Here is a 27,078-nt window from a genome sequence, read left to right on the forward strand (position 1 = left end):
CTGCCGGTCACATAGTATGCCTTTCTAGCTCAGCCGTTCACGTGGTGTACATTCTCCAGTCTGTTCTCCAACTTCTCTGCTGCTGTCTGGCAGAAGCATCGCGCATACAACAAGTAGTACAATTGATATGTTCTGCGTGCAAGTGTTTTGCACTATCTTAGTCGCTGCATCCGTACTACGTTGTTGGAGGCTCGAAGGCCGACCTACCACTAAGTGCCATGAACGTTTATGTCGTAGTTAATAATATTGTGTCCCTAAAGCATCTCATTGGCAGAAATGATTTCGGAGAGAAGCACATGACCACTGTGGATAGCTTGGAAAGAGCTGTTTAGGGCCTGCATGAAGAAGTAGACGGTGTAGCGGACGTTTTCATTAAGTAAAGGCCACTTTTGCTCGACTTAGCAGTTTTCGCTGTAACAGGGGAAGTCCACTTACTACAAACTTTGGGTATAACGAATGTGATCACCGTGACTGTGAGATTCGATATAAGTGGGTTTGACTGTATATCTAATCAGCTCGTAACTATGATAATCCGAAGGTTGTTTTTATTTTTTCTTCATCATTAACTTTGCGTCAGAGTTTTCCTCAAAGGTGGCATTTAAAGCAGTCGCTGAATATGATGGTCTTACGCTTGTGGTAGCCAGAATTGCCCTTGTGCTGCCAAAAGGAGACTCAACATATCCACGTTTTCCTTTTACAAAATTTACAGGTGGGTTAACTTGCTGCTATCTTTCCCCTTGAAATTCTGTACATACTGGAGCCTGGTTAGAACATAGTTTTTCTGCGCTAAAACGTTCTGCTGTAATTTATGTTGTTTTGTGACATGATTTTAGTAACATATTAATAAGCATTGCTAAGCAAGTTGAGCTTGAAATGTTGAGCATTCACTGTTTTGGTCATTGTTTATTAACAAACTAACTTTTTGGCTTATTTTCGATTAATTTGCTGTGGCACGTATGTGTGCAAGGTGTGTGTCGATTTTCAATGCATTTAACATAACGTGTTTGCTGAGGGCATGCTAAGCCATAAAATCCTCTTTTCTTTTTTTTTGCTCATGAAAGAGACACTTGATTTTAAGTTCAGTCATTGAGCCCTTGTTCAAGAGCTCATAAGTTGTATTGTTAAGGAAATGTGATGTTATTTAGAATAAGCTCTGCCATCATGACTGTGAGGAATGGTGACAGTGTTAGAATGTGGCTTTCTATGAATTTTAATTACTGTTCACATTTCTGTGATTGAAACGTAAGTATCATGTGAGATCATAGAATTTTTCATAATTGCATTCCGTATACATACCATTGAAGAACTTAATACCGTTTTTTTACCCTGATTTTAAATCAAGTGTGAACATTCTCAATTCCAATTTTTCTCACTGTTTAGCTATGAGGTTTTCATGTCTACCATTGCAGAATGAAGTGAGAAGCTATTTATAACAGAACTGAAAGTTACAGAGCTCAGCTAAACAATGTAGCTGAATGTTTGCTGTGAGGTAGTGGACCTTGATATGGTAAGGTAGATATATGACAGTGATCACTTTGAACCTCTAGTTGCATTTATTAAATGTTACCTCTGCAGATTCTTCTAAATTTTGTTTTATTATGCTTGAGTAAGCTTATTTTCAAAGAAAAGCTTCCTTTGCCTTTATTACTCGGGCATATCAATTTTATTCTCGGTAACTTTCACAGACAGGTGTAATTTTATAATGCCATGCACATTTCAAGGTTAAAAGTAGACATTATTTGTCACATGAAGCCAACATTTCAAGTGCATGATGTTAATAATCTTGCAAAACCCCAGCACATGCTCAGGATGTCATGGGACGATCTTGCTGGCTGACCTCGGGGCTAGTTGGTACTTACTTATCTATCCCATTAAATGGCAAGGAAGAGTTTGGGAAGCTGAAGAAGCCAGCACAAGAAGTTAGTTTTTTCAATCAGATTGTAAGTGAAAATATTTCTGAGTCCATATATGAGCATAAGAAGGGTCCATGCACGGGTCTTCATAAAAGAAACATGAAGATATCCCACAGTTATAATTAGCCTTAAAAATTACATGTCAGCCGTGTGCAGAGAAAGTGATGGACAGCTCATGCATATGTCAGCTTTTTTTATATGTGCATATGGCTTTCACCAACTCTCTTTTAGTTTGATACTAACATCTACTGGTGAATGTGCCTTTAAGAAATGCCGTGCACACACCTTTTGCAGTACTTCACAAGTTGAGAGCAAGACAAGCTTTTAAGTGGGTTCAGACGCTCCCTGAGCCTATTTTTCTGCCACCTGCCAGTCTGCTCCTTATACACCTTGCTGAAAGAAATAGGGATAGCTTCTCTAAGGGCTTACATTAATTGCTTACATCAATTGCATCATGGGATGCATTGCAAAAAGCGCAGGTGAAGTGATCAGGTGTTAGGGAACTAACTGATTAAGAGTGAATGTATAACAAACAAAAAAAAAAGCCGACATGCATGAACGGTTTATTGGAGGTCAAAGGATCACCATTAGAGCTGCTGTTGTTTGTGGGAACTTACCTGAATGGGTGTTTTGTTATGCAGACACATGACTATAGCCTTCTCATGTTCATAGATGGCATAAAAACTAATCTCATTATGCTTCAGCTGAAAGTTCAGGCTTGTCTTGTTGATCCCTTTGGCTTGCCCTGTGTTTCTCTGCGTAAAAGTGCACCATGAGCACTGAGCTCAGAAAACTTTTTTTGTGACCTAAATTGAGGAACAGGATACTGGTGATTGGAATGTTCAATGAGCTTTAAATGTGGCATTTTTGGACAAATTTTTCACTTTATTTGGCCCTCCTAAGTTTTTTTGCAATACCAAATAAGTTCTGGAATGTAAATTTGGCAGTTGCTAATATCTTTTGAGTATTGCTGTGCGCATAGCAGCATTTTTGTGTAGTAAATAATTCTTTATACTATGACAGAGGATTTTAATTACATGTAAATTATAAATGTATTTAATGAATGATGTTTCATGGTTTTCTTAGAATTATTGATGGAAGCGATGAGCAACAATTTTTTCCAAATTATTATGCTACACCATGAAAAATAAAACTGCGTTTGCAGTTTTATTTTATTTACTTTTTCAATCATATGTTCATTTCTCCACCTAGGTTTCATTCTTCACATGCACTTTTCCTGCTGCTCTGTCAGTTTAGAAATACCCATCTGCTGGAACTCTGTTCCAGCTTTGCCAATACAGTGACTCATTGCTGCCTGCATTGCCTCTGGTCCATGAATCCATGAATGGTCGATGAATCTGGTCTCCTACAGGTCCAATTAGATTTAAGTCTAAGGTAGCCAGATTAGGGCTGTAGGGCACGTGCAGGAGAGCTTCCCATCCTGTTTTGTGAATTTTGTTCATTTTTGAGTCAGAATGTGAGGGTGTTATTGTTAAGCTGCTGGATAATTTTTCTTACTGTCCCCTTATCAAAGTCATCACCCAATGCACGATGGTGCTTGCAAAGTGTTTTGACATAGCTGCAATAATTATTTGTCCAGGTTCAAGAGAATAAACCAAAATGAAACACACTGAATCCTTAGGGCCATGCTTTAACTTTGGCAACTGATGGCACTGTCTTTTTATTCCTTGATAGAGAGTTTGAGGGATGCCATTCCATGATTTGCTATCTTGTTTCTGGCCAGATACGGTGAAACTGTCTTTTGTCACCAGTCGCAGTAGATAGCCAGGAGCCACCTCTTTTGTTTAAAAATCTTTGTGGAAGTTGTGCAATGACGATTTTGCATTGAACTTTTTGCTCCTCAGTCAACAAGTGCGGATCCCAACGGGCCTAACCCTGAGCTTTCAGTGATCTCCTATTCTGTGTTATGCCTGATACCAAGTATTCTTGCTGTTCCATCTAATGGGATGCACCTGTCTTCTTTTGTTGAGTCATCAGTAGCCCCTGTTGGCTTTCGTTGTGGCAGTGTGAGGTCTACCACTTTGAGAGTCTAATCTTCATTGCCTATCAGTCATCATTAATATGTTGTGCCTACCTTCTGACACTGCTTGCACTCATGGATGCATCGCCATACACACACTAGGCCCTCTGGTGAACTTGTGTAGCTGAAGTTTTCTCTTTGGTGAAATTGACCACCTTACTGCAATGAGATGTCTTGGACAGCCAGTTTGGTTTTTGTAGTGGTGGATAGATGATGTGACTTGTTGGTCCCAAATGATGACGATTGTACAAAACATGGTGTCGCACAGCACCAAGTGCTTATTGTGTGGTTGCAGACTTGCGTGCAAAAATTGTTGCTTATTACTTTCGGCACAACTCTCATAGATGGAAAGGGCAGTTTTTGTTCTTTTCTGGGGCTACCCACCATGTAATGAATGAGCAGAAACAAAGAAAACTGCTAATGAAAATAGGTTCAGATAAGAGTGTCGTACATGTAGTTTAAGTGAGGTCACGTGATACTCTCAGTGAAATGCAGAATTTTAGTATACTCTATGAAGATCTGTTTAAATTTGATTGCAAGATCAGAAATGTTGTGTGATCAGTATATCTGGGGTAATAACAGTTAAAGTTTTAAAGTTCAAATTTAGTTTCTCCGGCAAGATTGGAGTCTTTCAGGTCCGAAATTACAGCTGTGGTTAGGAATGACCAATGATTACCAGCTAGGCTAGTATGCATCAACAATAATTTATTTTAAGTGTAGTACTAGTATTAACTAATGACATTCATCTACCTTTCTAATCTTTGAACTTGTGATGATAGCAGTGGTGCAGTATTGGGGGAGTGTGTACACATGGTGGCAAAAATGAGGTCCCAATCAATGGAGGATGACGTTTATGTTCCTGCATCAGAAAATCGCAACACGTTCACCCGCTGACTCCAGTGAAGCTTAGGGGGGCAGAAAAGAGGGTGCATATTACTGAGAGACAGCACCATGGCCGCCACCCAGAAGAATGTTTTGAATGCTTTCATTGAAAATTAAATATTACTGATGCGTGAACACATGCAAGGGCGGAAGCCGCCACGGTGGCTCAGTGGTTATGGCACTGCGCTGCTGACCCAAAAGATGCGGGTTCGATCCCGGCCACGGCGGTCGAATTTCGATGGAGGAGAAATTCTAGAGGCCCATGTACTGTGCGATGTCTGTGCACATTAAAGAACCCCAGGTAGTCGAAATTACCGGAGCCCTTCACTACGGCGTCCCTCAGCCTGAGTCGCTTTGGGACGTTAAACCCCCATAAATCAAATCAGATGCAAGGGCGAGGCATGAATAAGTGAACTAAGTGATGGCTAGAATAAGTGTAGAATAAGTAATTGGACACAGCACTTAGTTCCTTTGCAATGCCTGAAGTTCATGAAAAAGTTCCTGACCGCGGTGACTGCAGTGCATGTAAAACTTATAACTGCAAAGGGTTAAACAACTAGTAAAGCTTATGGCAGATGGAGACCTGGAGGTGGAGGTAGAGGACTGGAAACATACAGTTCTGTATTTTGGTACACATCTAAATAGTTCCTCTTGGCATCTGTTATAGCCTATATCTACCGTGGTACGTAATTTCTATAGAAGTCAGTGTTAGCAGTGTGTGTTAGGTTAGTTGAGACACAACATGTTACTTATAATTTAACATCTTCTGTGAGTACTAAATTGCCAAGGCTTGCATAATTGATATCATGCCAAAAAGAAGCTCTTTGAGGCATACAGATTTGCAGGCATTGTGTAGCATCATGCAGGAATGACCCGCCGTGGTGTCTCGGTGGTTATGGTGCTCGACTCCTCACTTGAAAGACACGGGTTTGATGCCGGCCACGGTGGTCACATCCCAATGGAGGTGAAATGCTAGAGACCCATGTGCCGTGCAATGTCTGTACATGTTAAAGAACCCCAGGTGGTCAAAATTATCCAGAGCCCTCTAATACGGCGTTCCTCATAGCCTGATTTGATTTGTGACGTTAAACTCCATAGCCAAGCAACCAATCATGCAGAAATGCCGCAAACTCCTAATTAGAACAGTATATGTTGAACGTGCAATGCAAAGAATTTGTTGTGACACAGGCCATTGTATGTATTCTACTGCAATAATCACTTGTATTTGAACCATTGTACTGTGTATATAAAGTCGCTGCTGCCAAAATGGCTCCCTGACGTAGTCAAACTGTGTTCACAGCTTTTTGTCAGGGAAGCCATCAACATTGTGTTAACGTTGAAAATATATTTGATATGGTTTGATTTGAATGTAGTGCTCTTTGGCATTTGCATCCACTATTTTTTCGTTTTTACCCTCAGAAGTTGTTAGGCATTGATGTGTAAATTTTCTTGTCCTTTGCAATGTCTTTCTTTGTTTGGCTCCTTCTCCTAGGTTTCTTGTGAGCTTCTTGGTGGATGCACGTGGTGGCGCCATGCGTGGCTGCCGACACTCTGGTGTCAGGGTAATCATCCCGCCTCGCAAGGCACAGATGCCCATGCGTATCACATGTCGCTATCTGCGCAAGGAGAAGCTTCCTCACCCGCCTCCACTGCTTGAAGGGGAGGCTTGCGCCTCACGCATTCTCGAGGTTGGGCCTGCAGGAGCTAAGTTTCTTGGGTGAGTCATTGTCACGGGGGTAGGGTGAGGTCGTTGAACCACTAAAGTTTTTCTTCTAGGTGTGTGTCTTACACACATTTCATTGCTACGCAGGCCAGTGATTTTGGAAGTCCCACACTTTGCATCACTGCGAGGCAAGGAACGAGAGATAAGCATTCTGCGCAGCGACAATGGCGAAACATGGAAGGAGCACACTCTTGAGGCTTCTGAGGAAGCTGTCCAAGAGGTGCTAAATGAAAGCTTTGAAGGAGAAGGTGGGTTGGTAATCTTTCCCGGTGTCTGAGGTTAGCTTGTTTTTTTTTCCAGTGTTTGTAATGTACCATTCTTGTTTATCGAAGAATGCTTTTTTTTTTTATGTCTAGCAATTAAGTTAGATGTTTGAAAAATATCAATGGTTCCTGCAGTTTACAAGTGCCACACATTGTTATGCTAAAAAATGAGGTATGGAACTTAACTACGAAAAATAGAACACGACTTGAAGATGGTGGAACGGTGTCCACTTAAGATTTGGTGAAGCTATTTGAGAAAGTTGCATGAAACCTACTCTATTCTCGCTGCATACAGCATTGTTACCGTAACGTTTCAATCCTCTGACTGATTTATGTCAAAATGTTCTGTAAGTGCAGAAGATGAACCAGACATGATATAACTCTTATGCTCTTGTGTATTGAAAACCTTGTGGGCAAGCACATAGCTAGAAATTTTTTTTGGGAAGGGCCCAAGGTAATTTCTTGTATTGGTTGGAGAGAATGGGAGAAAATGGGGGAGGTGCATTTGCCTGTGGGCTTCACATTATTTGGTGCAAAGCCAACTTAAAGGGAGGCGTGGGACTTGATCAAAAAATGCAAAAATTTCGATTTTGCAAAAATGGCATATTCGGGATCAATACACTTTTAAAGTTCCTGCCTAAAAAGTATCGAGGTCTAAATTCGACCTCCAACTACTAAAATATCTATATATTTCGTGCCTACGAAGCTCGAAAATGGCGATATCAAAGCGAAATATGGCAGGACTTTGCACCTGTCACTTCCCACGGCTGCATACCTGATGGCCTCCATCTTGGTTTTGTTTGAAAGCTGGGCCCCTTCCCCACTACCTGGTATTACTCACTACTGTGAAATATTTTTGGAACGTCTGCATTCTGCTGTTTTTTGAGGCCACTACAATGACCTCTGAATGGCTGGCACGTGCACTTCATATGCGATTTTCTCAGCTTTTTTGCCAACGTGCCTGTGGAATTTTTTATTATGTTTTTATGGTGAAGTTTCAATTAATCTTGTACCATTGAATTCAGAAAGAACTGAACTATGGAGTTATGCTGTTTTTGTTTGGCTGAGTCAGACATTTCAAATTTTGTGAACCATAATGTCACCTAACTATATTTTATAATTATGGTACTTGGACAAAATTTTACATTTTTATATGATGATGTACTTCAACAATATCATTAGTATAGCTCCAGATGGCAGGTCTTTGGCTACAACCCCATTTCAATCGAAACCAAAAAATTTCAAAAGAAACTGTCTTAACAGCCCGTAAGAATTTAACTAATTAGTTAAATTCTTATACCAAACAACTGCTTGTCTCTGTATCGGAATCAATCCTTCGAAGTTTGAATGAAAAAGAAAAGCCGGCTGATCCCGTTAACAAGGAAAAAAGAAAAGACCACCACGGTCCCTTACATTCACCGTTTCGCACAGAGGCTGAAAAAGGTTGGTAAGCGTGCTGAAGTTAGGGTTGTCTTCTTGGCTCCCGAAAAGCTAGGTAAGATTTGTAAAAAAGTTACCTCACGATATGTCATGCAAGAATGTAGCACTAATCATGAGAACAGTTTTCTGGCTTGCTAAGAAGGTGTTGTCTATGTCATCCCACTATCATGCGGCAAATAATATGTGGGCCAAATGGGCAGATGCCTTAATGAACACCTCAAAGAACAGAACAGCAACGTACATAACCTCTTAAAAGGGCATCTAGGCATTCATTGCAGAGATTGTGACAGCAAAAATTGCCAGCCGGAAGAAAACTAAGGTGATAAGTAAGCACAAAAATCAGATAACACGTGAAATTATCGAAGCTGAACAAATCGCCTGGTCAACAGATGCATGCGTCAGCAGCCCCTCTTTGGCAATTTCTTTTAAAGAATTGCACTTTTTAGCCACATGCAAGTGACATAGGGAATGGCTCCTTCAGTGTCATGAATGAATGTCTGTGTTGTTTCTTTCTATTGTTTCGTGGCCACCTTTCTATTTCCACGGTCCAAGCAATAAAATTTCAGTTGTAGTCAGCGCCCGTCTGTGCGTCCTTCTTCAGTCCTCGTCCAAGTTTGTGCTGTTCTTCAGGAAAACGTTAAATAATCAGGTTTCAGTTATTTTCCTGCAATATGGGAACTAATTGAGATATACCAAAACTAATTGTATTTTTGAAAATAGGAAAAAGAAACACATAAACACATCTAATTTCATTACGATATCTTTAGTGATAAAAATGTTCAAGACCTGCACCACCCCTTAAGCTTGTTTGGAGAAGCAAATTAGTCTTTTCTATGAGCTCATTTGCCAAAAATGTTGCTAAAGCATTGAAGCAGGAAGGTCTCCAATATATTGCATTTGTTAACAACGAAGGTGTAAAAATATGCATTTTTGTATGTTTTTGCAATTCAGATATTACCCATTTTTTCTGCCTTAGGAAACCCTTGGTGTCATTGTGCTTGTGTTTTTGGCTTTATTAGTTGCAAGATTCTTTTTGTTCATGTCAGCTTCATTTTGTTTACTAAGACAGTGGATGCATTACCTCTCGGGAAAGAGTTCCGCATTTTACTGTTTTGATCTATAACCTTAGCTGCAAAAGCCAATGCTCACGGTATTATGTGAACTGAAGTACATTGAATTTTTTGGATTGTCCTGAAATAATTGGGCTCAAAGAAAATTATTGTCTTTTTATCTGAGCAGCCTCACAACTACAAATGAAAAGAGAGCTTAGCTTTGTCTTTGAAACTGGGGTTGCTTTGCACTTAGTGGTGAATATAAAACTCATCTCTTTATGTTAGGGTGCTAATAAGATCGTTTGAAATTGTTGCGTTGCAAACTTCGTAATTATGTCATAGATGCAGACGAGGAAATCATTGCTGCAGAATTATATCCCCTTCAGGTGCCAATTAAATCTGCTGAAAGGAAAAGTCATCTTTTGCATAAATGACGATCAGTAGACCAAGCAGAAGTGATGTGCAAAAAATTACACAAAAAAATTAACATTTAAGCATATTTTATTCGCGTCCACATTTGTGGACATAGCGCCTTAAATCTGATACATGAACGTAAACACTGCTACATTTGCTTGCCTTTTTGTAACTGATCGTTAGACATGAATAAATGTTTAGCTGTCAGAATATACGCTTCAGGGAACTATACTGTAGTTCATGACTTATAAAAGAGATAAAAGCACTCATTCTGTGATGACAGGAGGAGGAAAATTCAGTATTTTGAGCACCTTAACGTGGCTTTTAGACGTGCAGCCTTCACGTTGGCACCGTTGTGTAATTAACGTGTTCAGAAGTTGGGGCCAATGGTTGCTTTCATCATAAGTAATGCTTCAAGTCCAGCTGTATCGAAAGAGTCTCGAGTGGTCTGAGCACAGGTGGAAAGGAAGTGAGAGATAGCATCTTGTGGCCTGTTTTACACATGGTATTTAGAAAGATGAGAAGTGGTTTTTAAAGGTCGTTGTTTGCTCAATTTATGTCAGAGACTTGAAACGAACTGTCCCCTCGCTCTACCTACCAATGTGCTGATTGTTTTGTAGCCTTGGAGCTGAGCAGCCAGCTCTGAACTGACCATGGTGTGAGGGTGCAGGCTCCCCTTTTTCATCCCCCGTTGTGTAGTGCTGCCACTTTGTATTTTTCTCTGTCTTGGGTTTCATAGAAAGTGTAATAATTCTTGATGAAAACCGCAGCGAAATTTTCAAAACGAGAGAAAAAATGTTTTGACTGCCACTGAAAATCGTTGCTTCCTCCAGATTCATGCGTTCTACAGTATAGCATAGGCGGTCTCAGATCCCTTTTTGAATATTGGTAGGGGGCTTAAGACACTCCTAGACCTCCCTGACATTATTCACTGGTCAGAGCGCACTGTGCTTGTTGGCAGCGGCTCAGCTAAGTGGCATTCTTTTCGACCATCTGCGGGTCTTCATTGCTCGGTTGGCCGCACTTCTTTCTTTGGAGGTGCTTCTACATCGGCTGTTTTCATGAAAAACGTTTCAGCGCTGGAGTCGTCCAACGTTCTTTTTGTACAAGCATGGTTTTCAATGCCCGTAAGCAGTAAGCCCATTTCCTACCGTATGTGCACAAAAAAAACGGCGCGTTGTGGCGAGAAAACACCACTTTGATATTTTCGGCATTACGGTGCCATGTCCACATATGTGGACACGCCACTCTGATTGTCCACCGCAGCAATTTTTCTTCGTCTGTGACGATGAAAATTGGTGTGCCGTTTCTACATTAACCTATCGACATATTCCAAGCCCTAAATTGCATCATTCACGATCATTTGTAAAGATGGAATGCAAAAAAGAAAGCTATTTACTCGTCCCACCAAAGAACGATGTGATGCTCATATTTTCTTTTCTTTTTTACAAACGCATTTCACTGTAGCTGCAAAAGATGGTGCCACAGACTTGACAGGGAGGGTCAAAATGGTAAGAGCGCGATATTCAAAGGTGGAAATTCGCCTTGCGAACGAAAATATGCGGAGGTTAAAGTCGCGTCAACTTATGTGGACCCAGCGCCTGAAGGGGATATTGAGGGACCAGAAGAGCAAGGTATCGGGCTAGTTGGTAATGCAGTTAAACGAAGAAGCAGCGCGATGAAACATGGACACAGGAAGGAACGACACACATGAGCGCTGTTCCTTTTCTTTTAAAGGATATTAATAACATATTAATATTAGACTGTCATTTTCTGGCGTTTTCTCTGAGCTCTCTCTGTGCTCTCAGCAACAATAAATTATAAATGATGCATGGCACTACACTTTGCCTTGCTCGTTTCATGTAGCTTACTGACTTTATGTCGTGTTGTGCTTTCTGGCAGAGCTGAGCGCCTTGGAGGACCTGCAGACGAACCGTATTGTGCGCATCCTGACGACAGACTTCCCCCAGTATTTTGCGGTGGTGAGCCGGACAAGGCAGGAGGTGCACGCTGTGGGTCCCGAGGGGGGCCTCCTCAGCTCGACAGTGGTGCCCCAGGTGCAAGCCATCTTCCCGGAGGGTGCTCTCACCAAGAAGATCCGCGTGGGCCTCCAGGTAGGGCAGCCCTCCCCACCACCGTACCTGGCACAGGCCGAGACACTCAGCGAGGCCGACGAGGAGCCCCCTGTGGGTCGGGGGCCCTCTCGCTCGAGGCTGGGCCGCCTGTTGCCTGCCCGCAAGGGCCCAGCCGTGCGCAGTGACCGAAAGCGGCCCCCTCGCAAGGCGGGCTTCTTTGCACAACTTGTGAGGAGAACCTGGCCTAGGCTGGCTGTCTTTTCACATGTCTGATCGATGGGCTGGGCTCATGCACTGCTCATTGCTTCTACACTTTGGGCTCGTGTTGCAAGGGGGCTAATGTTTGCTGCGCAAGACTATTGTAAAGAAATGGAAGCACGGCATCAATGTGGAGTATCGCAACAGTCTTCTGTTACCTCATAAAGCTATCTTAATTCGACATTCCATTGTTTTTATGGGCTTCGGTGTGGATCGCGAGCTCTAAATATTCTGTCATACTCCCATCTCGATTCAATAGCATTTTTCATTCAGTATGCCAATATGACATCAATGTCCATGGCATTGCTTATTGGCAACACAAGACAAAGACAAAAATAGTGGTGCCAGGTGTTGTAATATTAACAAAATTCAGAACTTTGTTTTGTTAGTAAAATTACTCTAAGCTTAAGCAAGGCATTATTAATTGCCTGAAATTTATGAAATTAAGTCTGGGGTTCTGAAAAGATGTTTCTGACTAATGACAATAGCGAAATCATCAGGTCACTTTCTGTCATTGCCTTTTCATTACTAATAGTCTTTTTTTTATGTACATTTGATACAATACTCAAGTACAGAAATGTCATCTTGAGGTTCATGATTTAGTTTTGACTGACTGCAACTGGATCGGATTTTATCAATGAAACTTAATTGTTGTGCAGCTCTTTTTTCTTCAGAACTGTACTTCCCATGAGTAATTTTTGTAAAAGGACAGCTGCCGACATTACTGTTGTGTATTTTTATATCAGTGCTCTTTTATGTCTCTATCATTGTGTACTTAAAGCTTCCACTAATGTAGACTTTTTAGGCTTTTCATTCATTAATGCTTTAGGTGAGTTTTCGCAGACAAGTAATTTTTGTTATGGTTCAGGGAATTAGTAAAAGACTACAACATCTGAAAGCTTCTTTGTTGAAGAAGCTTGAAATTCATAATCACCTCTGTTTTGAGCTCATGAAATTATTGTTTCATTTAGCTGCTTTAGGCAATGGAGTGCTTCAACTAGATTAAACTTAAAGCAAACTCTTTTTTGGCAAAACGCCGTCATTTTGAAAGTCCGCTGATGTGGAGAAATAAATAGAAAGGATTTCTTACCATATTCCAGTGCTTGATACTAGCATATTACAATCTCAGAATTGGAAGCAGTATAGTTATGCCCTGATATAGTAACATTTGTATCTTCTTTAAAATGACTGGAATGTCAGTTTTTGTTTTCATTGTATGAGGTGCTTTCCTTAGCAGTTTGTGAGTGTAACTCGAATTCTTCTGGTTTATTTAGAAAGTTGTTTTTTGCTCTTCGAGGGATAGCAGCTCAAAATTATTTGCACTTTTAATATCGAAGAAAATGCTGCATCAGTGGAGTCTCAACCGTGTTCGACTTATTATTGTTTCTAATGGATGACCTCGTATTATTTTATATTCTAATTGGCCTTTAACATTTTTTGTATCCGTGTCCTTAATATATGTGCTCTGAGTGCCCAGCTTTTATTGTAGCTTTGCAATATTAAAAACCTTATTGCAGATGCAAGCAGAGAGAGAGGCAATTATTTGCTAGTCATAGATGGGAAGATACCAGATAAAAACATGCCATTCTTTTAACTCTATTTGTGGTAACTACAAGAAGGAGAAGGCATTTTTTTTTTTTGAAAGCGAATTGAGAATATATAGGGCCCTTTGTTTTTGGGTAAAATTCATCTTTTTCTATTCTTGCATTTCATCAGGTAAAATTCAATTTTGGCCCCAAAACTGCTGTTTTGAAAAATGTTGTGAACTCGAAGGGTTGGCTAATGTGCAAAAAATGAAAGTACATTCGCTGACTGATTTATCGGATTGGATTGGCGTTGCTCAGAGGTCCAAAACAAAGGAGTGGAGCCAAGAAAGGCACCTTATTTAACGCTTGATTGCCGTGAAACTAGTGTTTGATGGCTTTCGGCACATTCCGACTCTTCGGCATGATCACATCACTCCTGATCTCGTAGCGCGCTATGCCATTGTTGTACAAAGATGACAGAATAAGGACTGCTGTTGTGAGCTTGCCATTCAATGGCTGCAGTGTCATCAGCATGCCATCGCAGGCCGTATGTGATGGGACCAAGTCCATATGTGAATAAAGCAGATGCACTGTTCCTGCTACATGAAGGACCCAGAGCAGGAAGATGAAGGGGAAAAATATAAGAAGGTATAACTGTCATCATGCCTTAGGTAGGTGCTCCATCGGTGTTGACTTTCATAATTAGGCTTTGCGGGGCTTAGAACTCAGGACTAGTATCAAAAACTGGTGTGTTGTTTACACTTTGCAGCTCAGAGAATACCCGTGCCAATGTTGAACACAAAATTACGTTAACTATCTAATGTCGTACGTTGTAATACTATTCACGATATGCCACATGGATGAACGGATGAAGTGACTGGCACGATCCTGCCACAAACCGTTCTTGAAGTGCGTAAGCTATGTTCCATAGCTTAATCAGGACAGCATATAGCTTTGTTAGAAACAACACCCTATAAAGTATCGTATTATTTGTTATTCAGAACTCTCAGTCAAACAGGCATCTCCACAACATTATTTTTGATTGATGCCATTTTTACCGGTGCTATTATTGGCACTGTTTTGTGCTGGGTTTACAGCTTAATTTTTGACTGGCCAACTGGAAACAATGGCACTTTTTTCAGCTGAATTTTTATGTTGCAGTTGGACAATATTGATGACATTTTGGGCTCATGAGCCATATTTATGATCAGGTAAAATTTTTAAAACTGACTTTCAGGCATTATCGTCACTGTGACACAAAATGGTATGAAATGTAGACGTGTAGCACCGGCTCTTAAAATAATGGCATTAGTAAACTTAAGCACTTAATGTCATTTCTTGTGCACATGTGGTGTCTGTACAAAATGAAAGACAAAGTGAGATTTATTGTCGCCATCACAGTGAAATAGGGCTGTGAAGCATATTTTGTAGTGAGTGAGTGGTCCTCACTTGAGCACTGCCATTTTCCTCTGAGGAGTTTATTGAAACGACAATACTGTTCAGGGTTGTGTGATGAAGGATGTGTGGCTGCGATACAGTCATGGTGTGGTCTCCGTCAGCCATCTGGTGGGACTGTCATCACCGCCATTTAAAGTTGCTTCCTTTAGTTAACCTCCTCTCTATTTGAACAAATTTTCGATTGCCTTGGAGTATAAGTATAGGTGGTTCCATTGTACAAACAAAATAGTGGTTGGCTCTGATGAGTGCAAATAAGGCCTGAAAAACTGAGCCAGCCAGTCATGAAATGCCCGAAAGAGCCATCTTAATTATTTGTTGGGTCTATGGGATGCGTAATAGTGCCATGCAAAACTCCAAATTTTATGCATGTCCGAAATTTCAGTGTCTGGAAATCGGTCAGCGACTGTACAAAAATTAATGACTTCCCTAGGCTCATTTCAGAAGCGCTTGAGGAGAAAACTGCCTGATGTTTTCTTTTTCTGCAATTTAGTAGTTGATAGTTACTTATTTCAACGCTTTATTTTTTGCCATTCATTGCGCCGGGTGGGGTTTACTTCAGATTGAGCTTGAATGGTAGGTATTGAAAGCAAGCCTCGAACACAAATTGGCATGGTGTTTTTATGGAAGTGATTTCATTGCACAATGAGTTGTGCTAGCAATTATGGCTGTACTATCATACACTCCAATTGGCAGCTGTTACACTGAAAGCATGCTCTCCCTGGTAAGAGAGCCATGTGAAGGCTGTGAGTGTGTGTGGCGGTATGTACTGTGTGCCAATATAAATCGTGCAGGGAAAAGCATTTGTTAGTCGATACTTCTTTAGTACAGCTTATATTTCGTTAACCCGTCTTTTGCTTATGTCCTTGTATAGGGGACTGCTTGCTGTTGTAATTCCTTTCATGAAAATACTCTAAAAGACTAGTTCTAGAAGTTTTTATAAGATCTGGTTGCTTTCTTGTTATCATGTCAAAGAGACTTGATTTTTACTCATTCATTCATTCATTCATTGCTTATTCCCACCATATATTGCAAAATAGAAAAAAATCGCTGTACCCATAGCCATTGGCTAGTTCTTGGTCCACGGGTCCTCAAAGTTGGAAAATCGTAAAGCCTAAAAGCGAGGGGCCATAAATACTTGGCGTTTATTTTCTCTTGATTTTCTATGCTCCCTGATGATAGCTTAGTAACTGAACATTATTGTCTGACCAGGAAGTTGATTGTATTTTGATTTCATCATTGTAGTGCTTAATTTTGGCACTTTTTTTTATGCACATAAGTTGCTGGCATTATAACTGGAACTACACACAGCAAAATTTAGCTTGGGTAACTGATCATCTGAAGCTCACGGATATTTTGAAAGATAGTTCTTTTGTTGATCAAGTATAGTTAGTGATAAAATGCTGGGTGCATATGATGGATTGATTTTTCTGGTGATTTGTGCTAGACTTTGAATGTCAGATGTACTACGCAAATTGCGCAAATTGCTTGATTGGTATAACATTGCTAGTCAGTATTATACTTCGCTATTTAGTTTTTCTTTAAATTAACTAGATGACAATGCGGTTTAAGCTTAGTTGCCCGCGAACCTGAACCTGAAGTTTAGTAAAAAAAAAGAAATTGGCTTTAATAATTTTCTAAACCTTCTGCATTCTAGGTGGAAATTCCATACAGAAATTAGTGTTATATTTCCTAACAGAGCTGAGCTACAGCGTGTTTAAAGTAACAGTAGGGCAGGCCGTAACAATTTTAAGCACTTTGGATTCTAGAAATGCACTAGGGTGGTTTGTGCCATGCTATGGTGTCTAACTGCTTGAAAGGAAACTTAATTGTTTGGTCATTGATGAATTTATATTTTGGTGCCACTGATGATGCAAGAACTTATTTGTCAGTAAGTTGTATTCAGCATGTGGAACTCGCATTATGTGAGTAAGCATCATCGAAACTTTACCGCAGCAGAACTGTGCTTATGACGCAGAATGACTGAAAAACTCCCAGAAAATCACTGCCTCAAAGTCTTCTTTGGCTACTGCTTTTATAACCTGCCTTACAATATTATTATATGCGTGAGTATTTTTTCGTAAGTACCAGAAGCCATAACCTTAAGAAATAAAAAGCATATAATATTACAATGACAGCTGATCAGTCTTTATCAAGGTGTGTCATCCTTCCAAGTTCCATCAGTCATAAACGTATAGAGAAAACTGTCTATGAAGTATTAGCATTTATCTTTTGATTGTGTGCTTTTACTAAGTAAAAGAACTGGTGCATATATTTAGGATGATAAAGACATTTTATTATTTTGCACAGCATCAACTTTCATCTGGAAGCAACACTGCTTGAGGGCTCGAGGGTTTTTACATGTACTTTTTGGTGTTTATAGATAATGTTGATCCTATGCTGTCTGTGAAATCTTTAAGAAGCATTGGATAACTACAGCGACAATAATATGCATTGTAGACTAATGTAAATAAGTTGCTTCCTTTGAACTGTTGGCTGACAGTTCAGATTTATTTATTTATTTATTTATTTATTTATTTATTAATTTATTAATTTATTTATTGAACCTTACAGGCCCCCAAGGACATTGTGTAAGGGGGGGGGGGGGGGGTTACAGTATCAAAGTGGATCACAGTAAACAAGGAGCAAAACACTACTCGGTGCGTTATTACAAAAAAAAAAAAACATAACAGAATTCCTAAGCATTGCCTAATAGAACTATACATGGCCACTATGAAATAGAATACCCGGTGATACGCACAAAATATACAAGAGAATACGTACAAAAGGAACACAAGCTTGGTAACAAAATAATATAGATTGATTATTCTAGCAGTACAAGCTATAAACTTGCTCACGGAATGAAATAGGATTATATAACGATGCAATTGAATCAGGAAGATCATTCCAAAGTGATACGGTGCGGGGAAATGACGTTGAATTGAAAGCCTTTGTTTGTCCGAAGATGAGTGAAAAACTAACATGGTGATGCAAGCGTCTAGGAATGCACAGTGGAGTGCCAAGTGGCAGGGGTGAAGGCCTATCGGTGTGCACATACTTGTGCAGCAAGCATAGGACCGAAACTGAGTGGCGGTTTTCTGGAGGTGGGAGATCGCTTTCTTTTGTTCATTTTCGTCGAACTGGATTGGCAGCCAGAGTTGTTGAACATGAGCCTGGTAGCTGTGGAATTTATTCTAATTTTGTGGTTAAATAGGTCTGTTGTGGTGACCGTATTGGCGATACAAATTCTAGCTGGGGGCATATAGAGGTTACGTAAGCAAATTTTCGGACATGAGCAGGCTCATTTTTAAGGTTTCGGCTGAGATAACCAGGTAAGCAAGATGCTTTAGCACATATGAAAGTAACATGTTCAGACCAGGAAAGGCTTGGTGTTGAAAAGATGCCCAGGTATTTGTAGGACAAAGTCTCGGACACAGGCACGTTATTTAAAATGTAAGAGAACTTGGAATTGGCATGTTTATGACTGATTTAAAATGTAAGAGAACTTGGAATTGGCATGTTTATGGCTGATTGAAGGTATTTTTCACTTGGGGAGGTTAAGCGTCACGAGCTAATTTTCGCACAATCTAGAAATATTAATATCCTGCTGAAGACGTACCAACTAATTAAGATAGTTCTGAAATAGGTTACTTGTTGAGTATGTGGTGCACTAAGCAGATTTTTGTTCGGTTTGGAATCTTATGTAGCATTAAGTGGACATGTGAAAGTTCTGTGCAGTTTAAAAATATATGCGGTTCAAGTGGTATGTTTTTGTATGTTTTGCATCTCACTTCTGATCTTTTATATGGGGAAGTGGCAGTCGGGAATAAACTTTATACATGGGCGAACATGGGAGAATAGAAATTATACATAAACACTGCAGTTTCCATACAACATGGGCTGTAGCCATTCGGAGCTTATGTCCTTTGGTGAAGTTGTGTTGTTCAATTGATTTTAATTTTGAAATAACTTTTACGAGTCATCAAATGTATTTATATTCTGTAATATACTGTGCATTCAGGGCATCATTTTGAAACAGTGATATGCTGGACTCATTGCCTTTTTATGTGTCACAACTTATACTCATTATATTTAACCGTTAGTATAGATAATGCTTGGAGGTTATTTAAATTTACACTTGAGCAGAATAAGCATATTTCAGGAATTATTTTGTCTGCTGAATGAATGCCATAACATATAGCATTCTGCATGTTGAGGATTTTCTGACCTTTCTTGCAGATAAAGACTGAATGAGGTAGCAGTTGCTTAGGCAGGGTGGCTGCGATTAAAGATACAGCTAGCTCTTATGGTTGTGAGCTGAATGTGTTCATAAGACATTACCAGCTTCAATTAAAAAGAGAGAAATAAAGAGGGCCTTTTCAGCAGATTACCGGTAAACAACTGGGTTTACTTTTCAGTTTAGCTTTTCAGTCGTGTGATCCATTTCTGTGATATATAACTGTTTTTGTTATACTGTTTCTTGGTGTATGACCACAAAAAAACTTTCATTCAGGGGTTTTAGTATGTATTTATGTTTTTATTGTTTGAGACAGTGTTGTGTGTGATATTATGTGCTCAGTACTCTGATTCTAGTCATTTTATCTGTACGTATTTTGTTTCCAGTGCTGAAGCTTATTTTGCATTTATTTTGTTTTTAATTTTTTGTAAAATTTCCATTCTTGAAAAATAGACTGGTTCTTTATGTGAGGATAAAAGAAAAAGATTTTTGGAGGGGTTGTGGATTTTAATGTAGTTTTTGTTGTCCTCTTTCACGTGGTTGTATTTAGGTCGTATGCTTTCTGGTTTTAGCTGAAAAACACCTATAAACATCCGTTGGTAAAAAAAAAATATAGGACTGGTAAAACTGCAAAACATCAGTTTCTGGCGATGTTGAGGCTAGCTGATGACTGTTTTATTTAGAGACACTTTACTACTCCTTTCCTTTTGAAAGTTCCCAAATTCTGAGGAGGAGCTTAGATTAACCACCAATATTTTAAACGCACGTCGACGAGAATATCACTGTAAGGCTTCGTTTCCTCTAGCATTTTGAACAGCATGAAGAAATGAGGACTAAGCAAGAAACACGCGCACACACACAATGTTTCTTCCTTCAGAAAGAGCACATTGTGCATGGCTAAGCACATAAACGGAGGCAGTTGACTTGGTTACAGGAAAGTTTTACTTGTCTATGCGGGGAACCGTTCTTTTTTACCATGGGGTAAACAAATTAAGCTCGATTCGGCCGAGCTCATGGGCAAAAGGTTTAGCCATCTCGGATCACGGCTCTCACAATGAGCTGCCAGGAACTGCAGTGTAAGTTAAATGCTCTCTGTCATTTATTAGGTCTTGAAAAAAAAGGAGTGCCTCCAAAGTGAGCCCCTCATGATGGATTCCTATCAGGCTCTCGCCGATGTTGTGCAGCAGTAGCACCCAATTTTGTCTTTTGTCAAGAGCAGTACACTGTCGGAGAGAGGAGCCAAAGGCTCAAAGCACTTGTTTTAACTTAAGAATATTTGCAAAAGCTTCCTTGAATGGCCTTTCTGTACGAGACATCGGCACAATCGTTACTAGAGGTTATGAAGATGCTTTAGTTGGAGAAGAACCTAATATACAAGATGTGTCCTTTCCTTGGTGTGCAACTTGTTTGTTGACCTGCTAAAAAACGTGGAATCAGGCACCATCAGCAGGCCACTGAAATGTTGGCAGCCTAATGAACAAGGCAGATTAGGACCTACGAGTGTAGCCTGCAGCATTGTACAGCACTCTACGAGATGCTGAGATGAGTTGCTTAATAAGAACGGCTAGTGGGACACCCACTGTGACGTGCACTTCACAGGCGACCCTCTAGGTCAACGTCTAAATCGTTGACCCGTCTGGAAAAGTGGGTTGGCAAAGAAATTCGTGCATAACGAGCAGACCTACGGACTCGTAGTGAGGGATGGATGCAGCCAAAGAAGCTTCAGCCAAAGGTCCAAACTTCCAGCTGTATATGGTCAGAACTGTCATTGCTCTGCTGTTTTGGAAACCTCGTCCGTGTGACTAACCTGTATTTGACGCAAGCATTAAAATTTTAACACCTCAAGTACTAATGTTGAATGATCATTTTCAAAGTTGGATGCTATCAGTGCAAGTATGCTAACACAGTTGAGTGAAAAAGGTCAACAAGCCTACTGCTACAACCGATTGTGCATGGCGCGTGTACCAGTGAAATAAAAAATATTGAAGCTCTTTGCTTCTATCACCCTTTTTGAAAATGTTAGATCTTTTCTCCAATAATCACTGCTTTTATTGTTTGCACCGTAAAGTTTACCAAATAACATTGATTTCCTAAAAAGAAATTTATATCGAAAAACTTACACCGATTTTCTCAGAAGTGTACACCGGAAAGTCCAAGGCTTAGTTGTATTTCATCTTTTAACTTCTAGCTACCATTGGCAACTAAAATATTTTAGCTGGAAACCTTCGTACAGCATCTCAAGAGGCATTTCCAGAGTACCATTTGAGCTAACATGAGAGTTGTTTGCCACTAGTAGAGCCACTATGTTAGAATACTGCAATGCTTGGAGGCACATGTGAGTGGTCATTGCAATAGTGCAGCTATAATTCCAGGTGCCATTGGTACTTCTTATGCTTTTTGATCTTGGGACAGCTTCTTTGATGATGTAGTCCTGGAAGCTGCTGCTTTAATGTTTTTTTTTTTTTCATACTGGAAAGCTTTCTAATGGGAAACTTTTATTTAATGTATTGGTTGCCTAAAGTAATTGGTAAATGTTTGCTAATACTAATTGAATAAATAGCATATAAAAAATTTCAAGCTGCATAAAACTGCTAACAGCAAGAAAAACTCATTCCTTCATTTGTGTGAAGAATATAAGTTTATTTTTGAACTTTTTATTATTTTTGTTAGATGGCATTTGCACATGCTAATTTGGAATTTTATGTACGTTTAGCATAACTAAGTTATGAGTAGAAGAACAAATCTGTAGCTAGAAGGAGCTCTCATGGTTCTAATGGGCAATTAATTAGCCTGACTGTGGCTATAAGAAGCAGTGAGATGTAAAGAGAAGGTTGTTCAAAACTGAGTTAACATTGATGTATAAACAAAATGAACTTGAGGTACATTGAAAGTTTAGGAACAGCACCTAGAAATTAGAAATCTGGGGACTTAATAGAAGAAGCAGAGGGCCTGTTGCACAAATATTTTTAAATATCGGAAGAAAGCACAAAGTCATGGTACTGTTATTAATGAGAATGTAACATACTGGAGACTTGTTGACGATAATGTGACTTGCTTTTCAAGGCGTAGCATTGAAGAGAAAATAAAAATTTTTGCATCATTCACTAGTCAATTTAATAAACAGCAAGGAACTTGACGTATTTTATATTACTCTATTACTCTGCATTTTACTATTCTGCCTGTGAATAATTTTTATTCATTAAAAATGATGCAATGTTTATATCATATGCTCCATTTTTTCTTCAACTGCACTGATGTTTTAATTCATCATTCCACAAAATTTAGGCTTCATGGGTGCATGGTGAAGAAAGGCCCACTGCATTGCTACTTGGCTGCTAAATTCCAAACTTTTCGCGTGAATTCGTGAAACTTCTCACAGATTTATTTCATATGTGAGTAGAATGTTGCCAGAAGCATGTTTTTTTAGATTCCATTGTTTCATTTCATCAAGTGCGACTAGAAATACAAAACTCTCCTTCTTTCTGAACTTGTGATGTCATTTTTTTTTTTGGTGACCTGTAGCTTTAAGCTTTAGTTAGTCAAGGGTTCTTCAAGGAGTCATTATTTTGAAGGGAAGGCAAAGTATTCAGCATATTTTTATGAAAGGATATTTAATTTTTCATTTTTAATTGGTAACCTTGGATTTTGAAGTGCTCATATTTCTGTGTTCAGTAGGCACACAGGAACATGATATATGAAAGGTATATTGGCCTCAAGTTGTATACAGTCAGTGAAATAATGTTTTCACACTTCATCTGGAAGAGCAGCTGTATGTGAATCCGAGTCTTGCAGATTTTTTTCTTATGCTGCCTGTAGCAATCTAAATATTGATGTGTTTACATTGTGTCTTCGAATTTCTCTCTGTGGCATCAGTTTGATTCTAGACTACTTTTAGCTGACTAGTTAAGGGGAGACGCAGGGCTTGAAATGAATGTTTTTATTATTAAAGATATTGTAATGAAATTAGGTGTGTATGTGTTTATTCTTCCTGTTTTCAAAATTATAATTAGTTTCAGTATATCTCAATTAGTTCTCATATCATAGGAAAATAACTGAAGCCTAATTAGTTAAATTCTTATGGGTCGTTAAGACACTTTCTACATTTCTTTCTACAATGGGGCTGTAGCCAAATACCTGTCATTGGAGCTGTGCTAATTATATTGTTGAAGTACGTCACCATGTGAAAATATTAAATTTTGTCTAAGCACCATAATCATGAAGTATAGTTAGGTGATATTATGGTTCACAAGATTTGAAATTTTTGACAAAGCCAAACAAAAATAGCATTCCTCCACAATTTAGTTCTTTTTGAATTCATTGGTATAAGATTAATTGAAATTGCACCATAGAAACATAATAAAAACTTCCATAAGGCTGGTCACGTTTGCAAAGAACATGAAGCTGAGAAAATCGCATTTGAAGTGCATGCTCCAGCCATTCAGAGGTCATTGTAGAAGCCTAAAAAGAACAGCAGAATGTGAACATTCCAGAAATATTCCACAGTAGTGAGTAATACCAGGTAGTGGGGAAGGGGTTCAGCTTTCAAACAAAACCAAGATGGCGACCATCAGGGATGCAGTCGTGGGAAGCATCAGGTGCAAAGTCTTGCCTCATTTCGCTCCAAAATCGCCATTTCCAGGCTTTGTAGTGTGAAATATGTAGATACTTTAGTAGTTGGAGGTCAAAATTTAGACCTTGAAACTTTTTAGGCAGGGACTTTAAGTAGTTGATTCTGAATATGCCATTTTTGCAAATTCGAAATTTTCGCATTTTTTTATCATTTCGAGACCCGTGCCTCCCCTTAAGGCAACAGATGAGGCCTTTGTATTCTCATCAGCTACGTAATTTCTTTATTTTTTCTTTTTGGCCAGGCTTGCTAGTTCATGCTTTATGCAGTACTAGTATTTCAACAAGCTCATTCTGCTTCATGATTTTACCTTGGGTGTAATGAATTGAGATATAGAGAATCGACCTTCCATCACTGACATGCCTTTAGACGAAACTGACCACCTTAGAAGTGCCGCTCTTGCTTGCAGTTGTTTATTAGGCAGGCTTCCTTTCTAAATACGTGGTGTCAGTAGTGTTTGTTAGGTATGCTCTCCTTTTATTTCTGTTGATACGAATACTACTGAGTTTTCATAGCATGCAACTTTTCATAAATTCCTACAAATTTTTCTGCATCTGCATTTAACGTTATTCAGCCTTTGTGTTGAATGATTTACTAATGCAGCTTTTGCGGACTTATTTTTTGCTAGAAGAACTTTATGCTTTTGATGCCCAGCACAGATAAAAATAAGATAATCTGTAAAGGACATATCCTTCAGATATTTTTTCTCTTGCAAATGGCTTGGCCACTATATATGAGAGTTATTTTTGTACTCTGTCTAGTTTTGTGCTGCAGAGCCACTCTCTAAATGTAACAAGCGCTTCATCATTTTGAATGGTGTTCTCATGACATCATGGCATGAAGTTGGGTATTTAACCATAGTGGACTTGCATATGGTATGCATAATGCTTAAAATTAGCTTTATAGGCTTCATTGAATTCTTATTGCTTTTATTGTCTGTAGAAACTGATTTGACATAGCTCATGCTTTTTGCTTTAAGCAGAAACACTGTACGAGTTAACACAAACATGACTGGGAATACGGCAATTGCAGAACTGAAAAACGTTCCCTCTCTTCTCCATGTTCAACTTGCGCAGTATTTTGCGAAAAAGATAATTAACCAACTTGCCCATCAACGCGCCATATTATTTTATAAGCTACAACCTTGCCTACAGCCAGTATATTTACCTTTTTGAAGCAGTTATAAGCAGATGTGACACAGGTAAAAGGAAGACACACTAGCATGGGCACTGTGATGAGTCACTGTGGAAGTACTGGCTTGTCCTTCTTGCTTAGGTGATCAGTGCTAGAAAAATATGGGCAAAAGAATGTTCACACTGCACGTTCTGTTGTGTGTCTTTTTTCCTTCATTTTTTGTGTATATGTGGGCTGATTTGTAGGTAGAGGCATCAGAAATAGACACTTCAATCATGAAACAAACAAAAGGGCACAATAAATTTTGTAAACAAAACTACTGGCTTCAAACAAAAATGCATGTAAGCAGTATGGTTCAAAAGTGGTGATGAAGTGTTTGTGATGCGAGAAAGGCTCTGTCATCAAATTTTGAGATAAATGGCATGCAGTTATCACTAGCAGGCCTAGCCTTGTGGTAGGCAGGGGCACAAATATTTCCAACAGGTTACAGCGCAGAAGAAATTTGGAAAAGGAAGTTAGGAGCAGTCATGTCTTTTTGTCCAAAAAAAGCAATAATATTCTGCTAGAAATTTCTTCCTTCGTTCTAGTGTACACAGACCCTGTTATTAACCACTTCTGCATTGGTGGGTTCTGGGGTAGATAACCTACTGAGCTCAGTTTTTTGGTAAAAACATACTTGTGAATGTTTTCCTTGGAAATTGTCTTATGTCACAACGTTCTCATTTGGGGACAATTTTTTTAGCAGTTTATAGTATCTTAACTCTTGCGGGCACCTTAACCATGAGTTCTTTTTTTCTAATTCTCTTGCAATTCTATATGTGGTTATAACATTGCATTTAGTAATTATTGAGCAAATTCTTCCATAACATAAGTACTGCGGCGCAGAGTCATAATTGGCTGACAAAGGATGTCCATTTAACTGTAATAGTGTGGCTTTTTTTTTTCTACCTTTCTTCCAAGTGTTTCTTGAATCATGTAAATGTTTAGTACCCTTGAAGGCTGTTTATCAGAATGGTAGGTTTTTGTATTCGTGATATATGAGACAGTAATGTGTTCAGAGTGGTTGTACTAATATGCCATATCATACATTTCTTAAGTTGTTTTGCTTCCTGAAATATAATATGTCATAACCTCTGTATCACCTCCAGTTGATTTTAATTTTTTTTAATGATTCCATGTGCATTTTTAGTGCACATTAATATCAGTGGTTCGTTATGAATGCCTCGTTTGGGTTATGCTTAGGCCACTCAAGTGGCATATGTAGTGCATCAAATGTTAAAAATCAGTTAGCTTATTTTTCATTGATGGAAGCGTCAGATTCTTGTTACTTTTATAAAACTAGCAGAATTTTCCATGTGTTCACTTGTTGTTTAATTATTTGCACTAATTAACAAACTTTTCCTGTTATCATTTTCAATTTGTGAAATGTGGAACACTGAATGCTACTGGTTGAGAAAGAGTATTCTCAGAATAGTAGGATTTTTTAAGCTTTACATATAACATATGCAAATTAGACTGTGAGACTTTGACTTTGTACTAACAGAGTCCGTATCCACACTTACCTCAATTGTGCATGGAAGCAGCTATTAGCAGAGGCCCCCTGAAGATACCAGTCATCTCAAATCTGATGGTGCATGTTTGAATATAAACATTTTCTCTCCAGCCTAAAAAAACAAAACAAAAGGAGCAAACCTAGTAAGGGTCAAAAGTGTCAACTTTTATGATATTGCTTGCTCTAAATTCTGTAATTTGTGCAAGAAGCTCAAAACATGCTTACCTATACTATTACTTATGTTTGCACACGTGTCTTTTACTATTCCTGTGAATCTCTTGGTGTGACCTTTGCAGAGATATGGACTTGATACCACAAGTTCTACTTAGAATGGGGGTCTGAAATGGGTGTTGTGCATTCTTATGATGAGCATTAAATAATACTTTAGTTGAAGGGTATGATCTTTATTACAGAGAATGGAAGATCACTTCATAAATTAGCAATGTGCATATGTTATGTTTATCAAACTGCTTGCTGTGTTGTCAT

General features: G+C 39.1%; 1 protein-coding gene across 35 annotated transcripts in view; it reads left to right on the forward strand.

Moving 5' to 3' along the window:
- LOC144114148 (uncharacterized) overlaps nucleotides 1-27,078 on the forward strand; it is a 306,774-nt gene that overhangs the window by 148,005 nt on the left and 131,691 nt on the right. For all 35 annotated transcript variants that reach the window (XM_077647687.1, XM_077647674.1, XM_077647686.1 and 32 more), the window contains 3 exons: nucleotides 6,329-6,553; nucleotides 6,647-6,807; nucleotides 11,631-11,842. In XM_077647687.1, coding sequence (XP_077503813.1) covers nucleotides 6,329-6,553; nucleotides 6,647-6,807; nucleotides 11,631-11,842 — 598 coding nt within the window. The remainder of the gene's footprint in view (nucleotides 1-6,328; nucleotides 6,554-6,646; nucleotides 6,808-11,630; nucleotides 11,843-27,078) is intronic.

This window comes from Amblyomma americanum, chromosome 1, assembly GCF_052857255.1.
Source record: "Amblyomma americanum isolate KBUSLIRL-KWMA chromosome 1, ASM5285725v1, whole genome shotgun sequence".
Taxonomy (NCBI): Eukaryota; Metazoa; Arthropoda; class Arachnida; order Ixodida; family Ixodidae; genus Amblyomma; species Amblyomma americanum.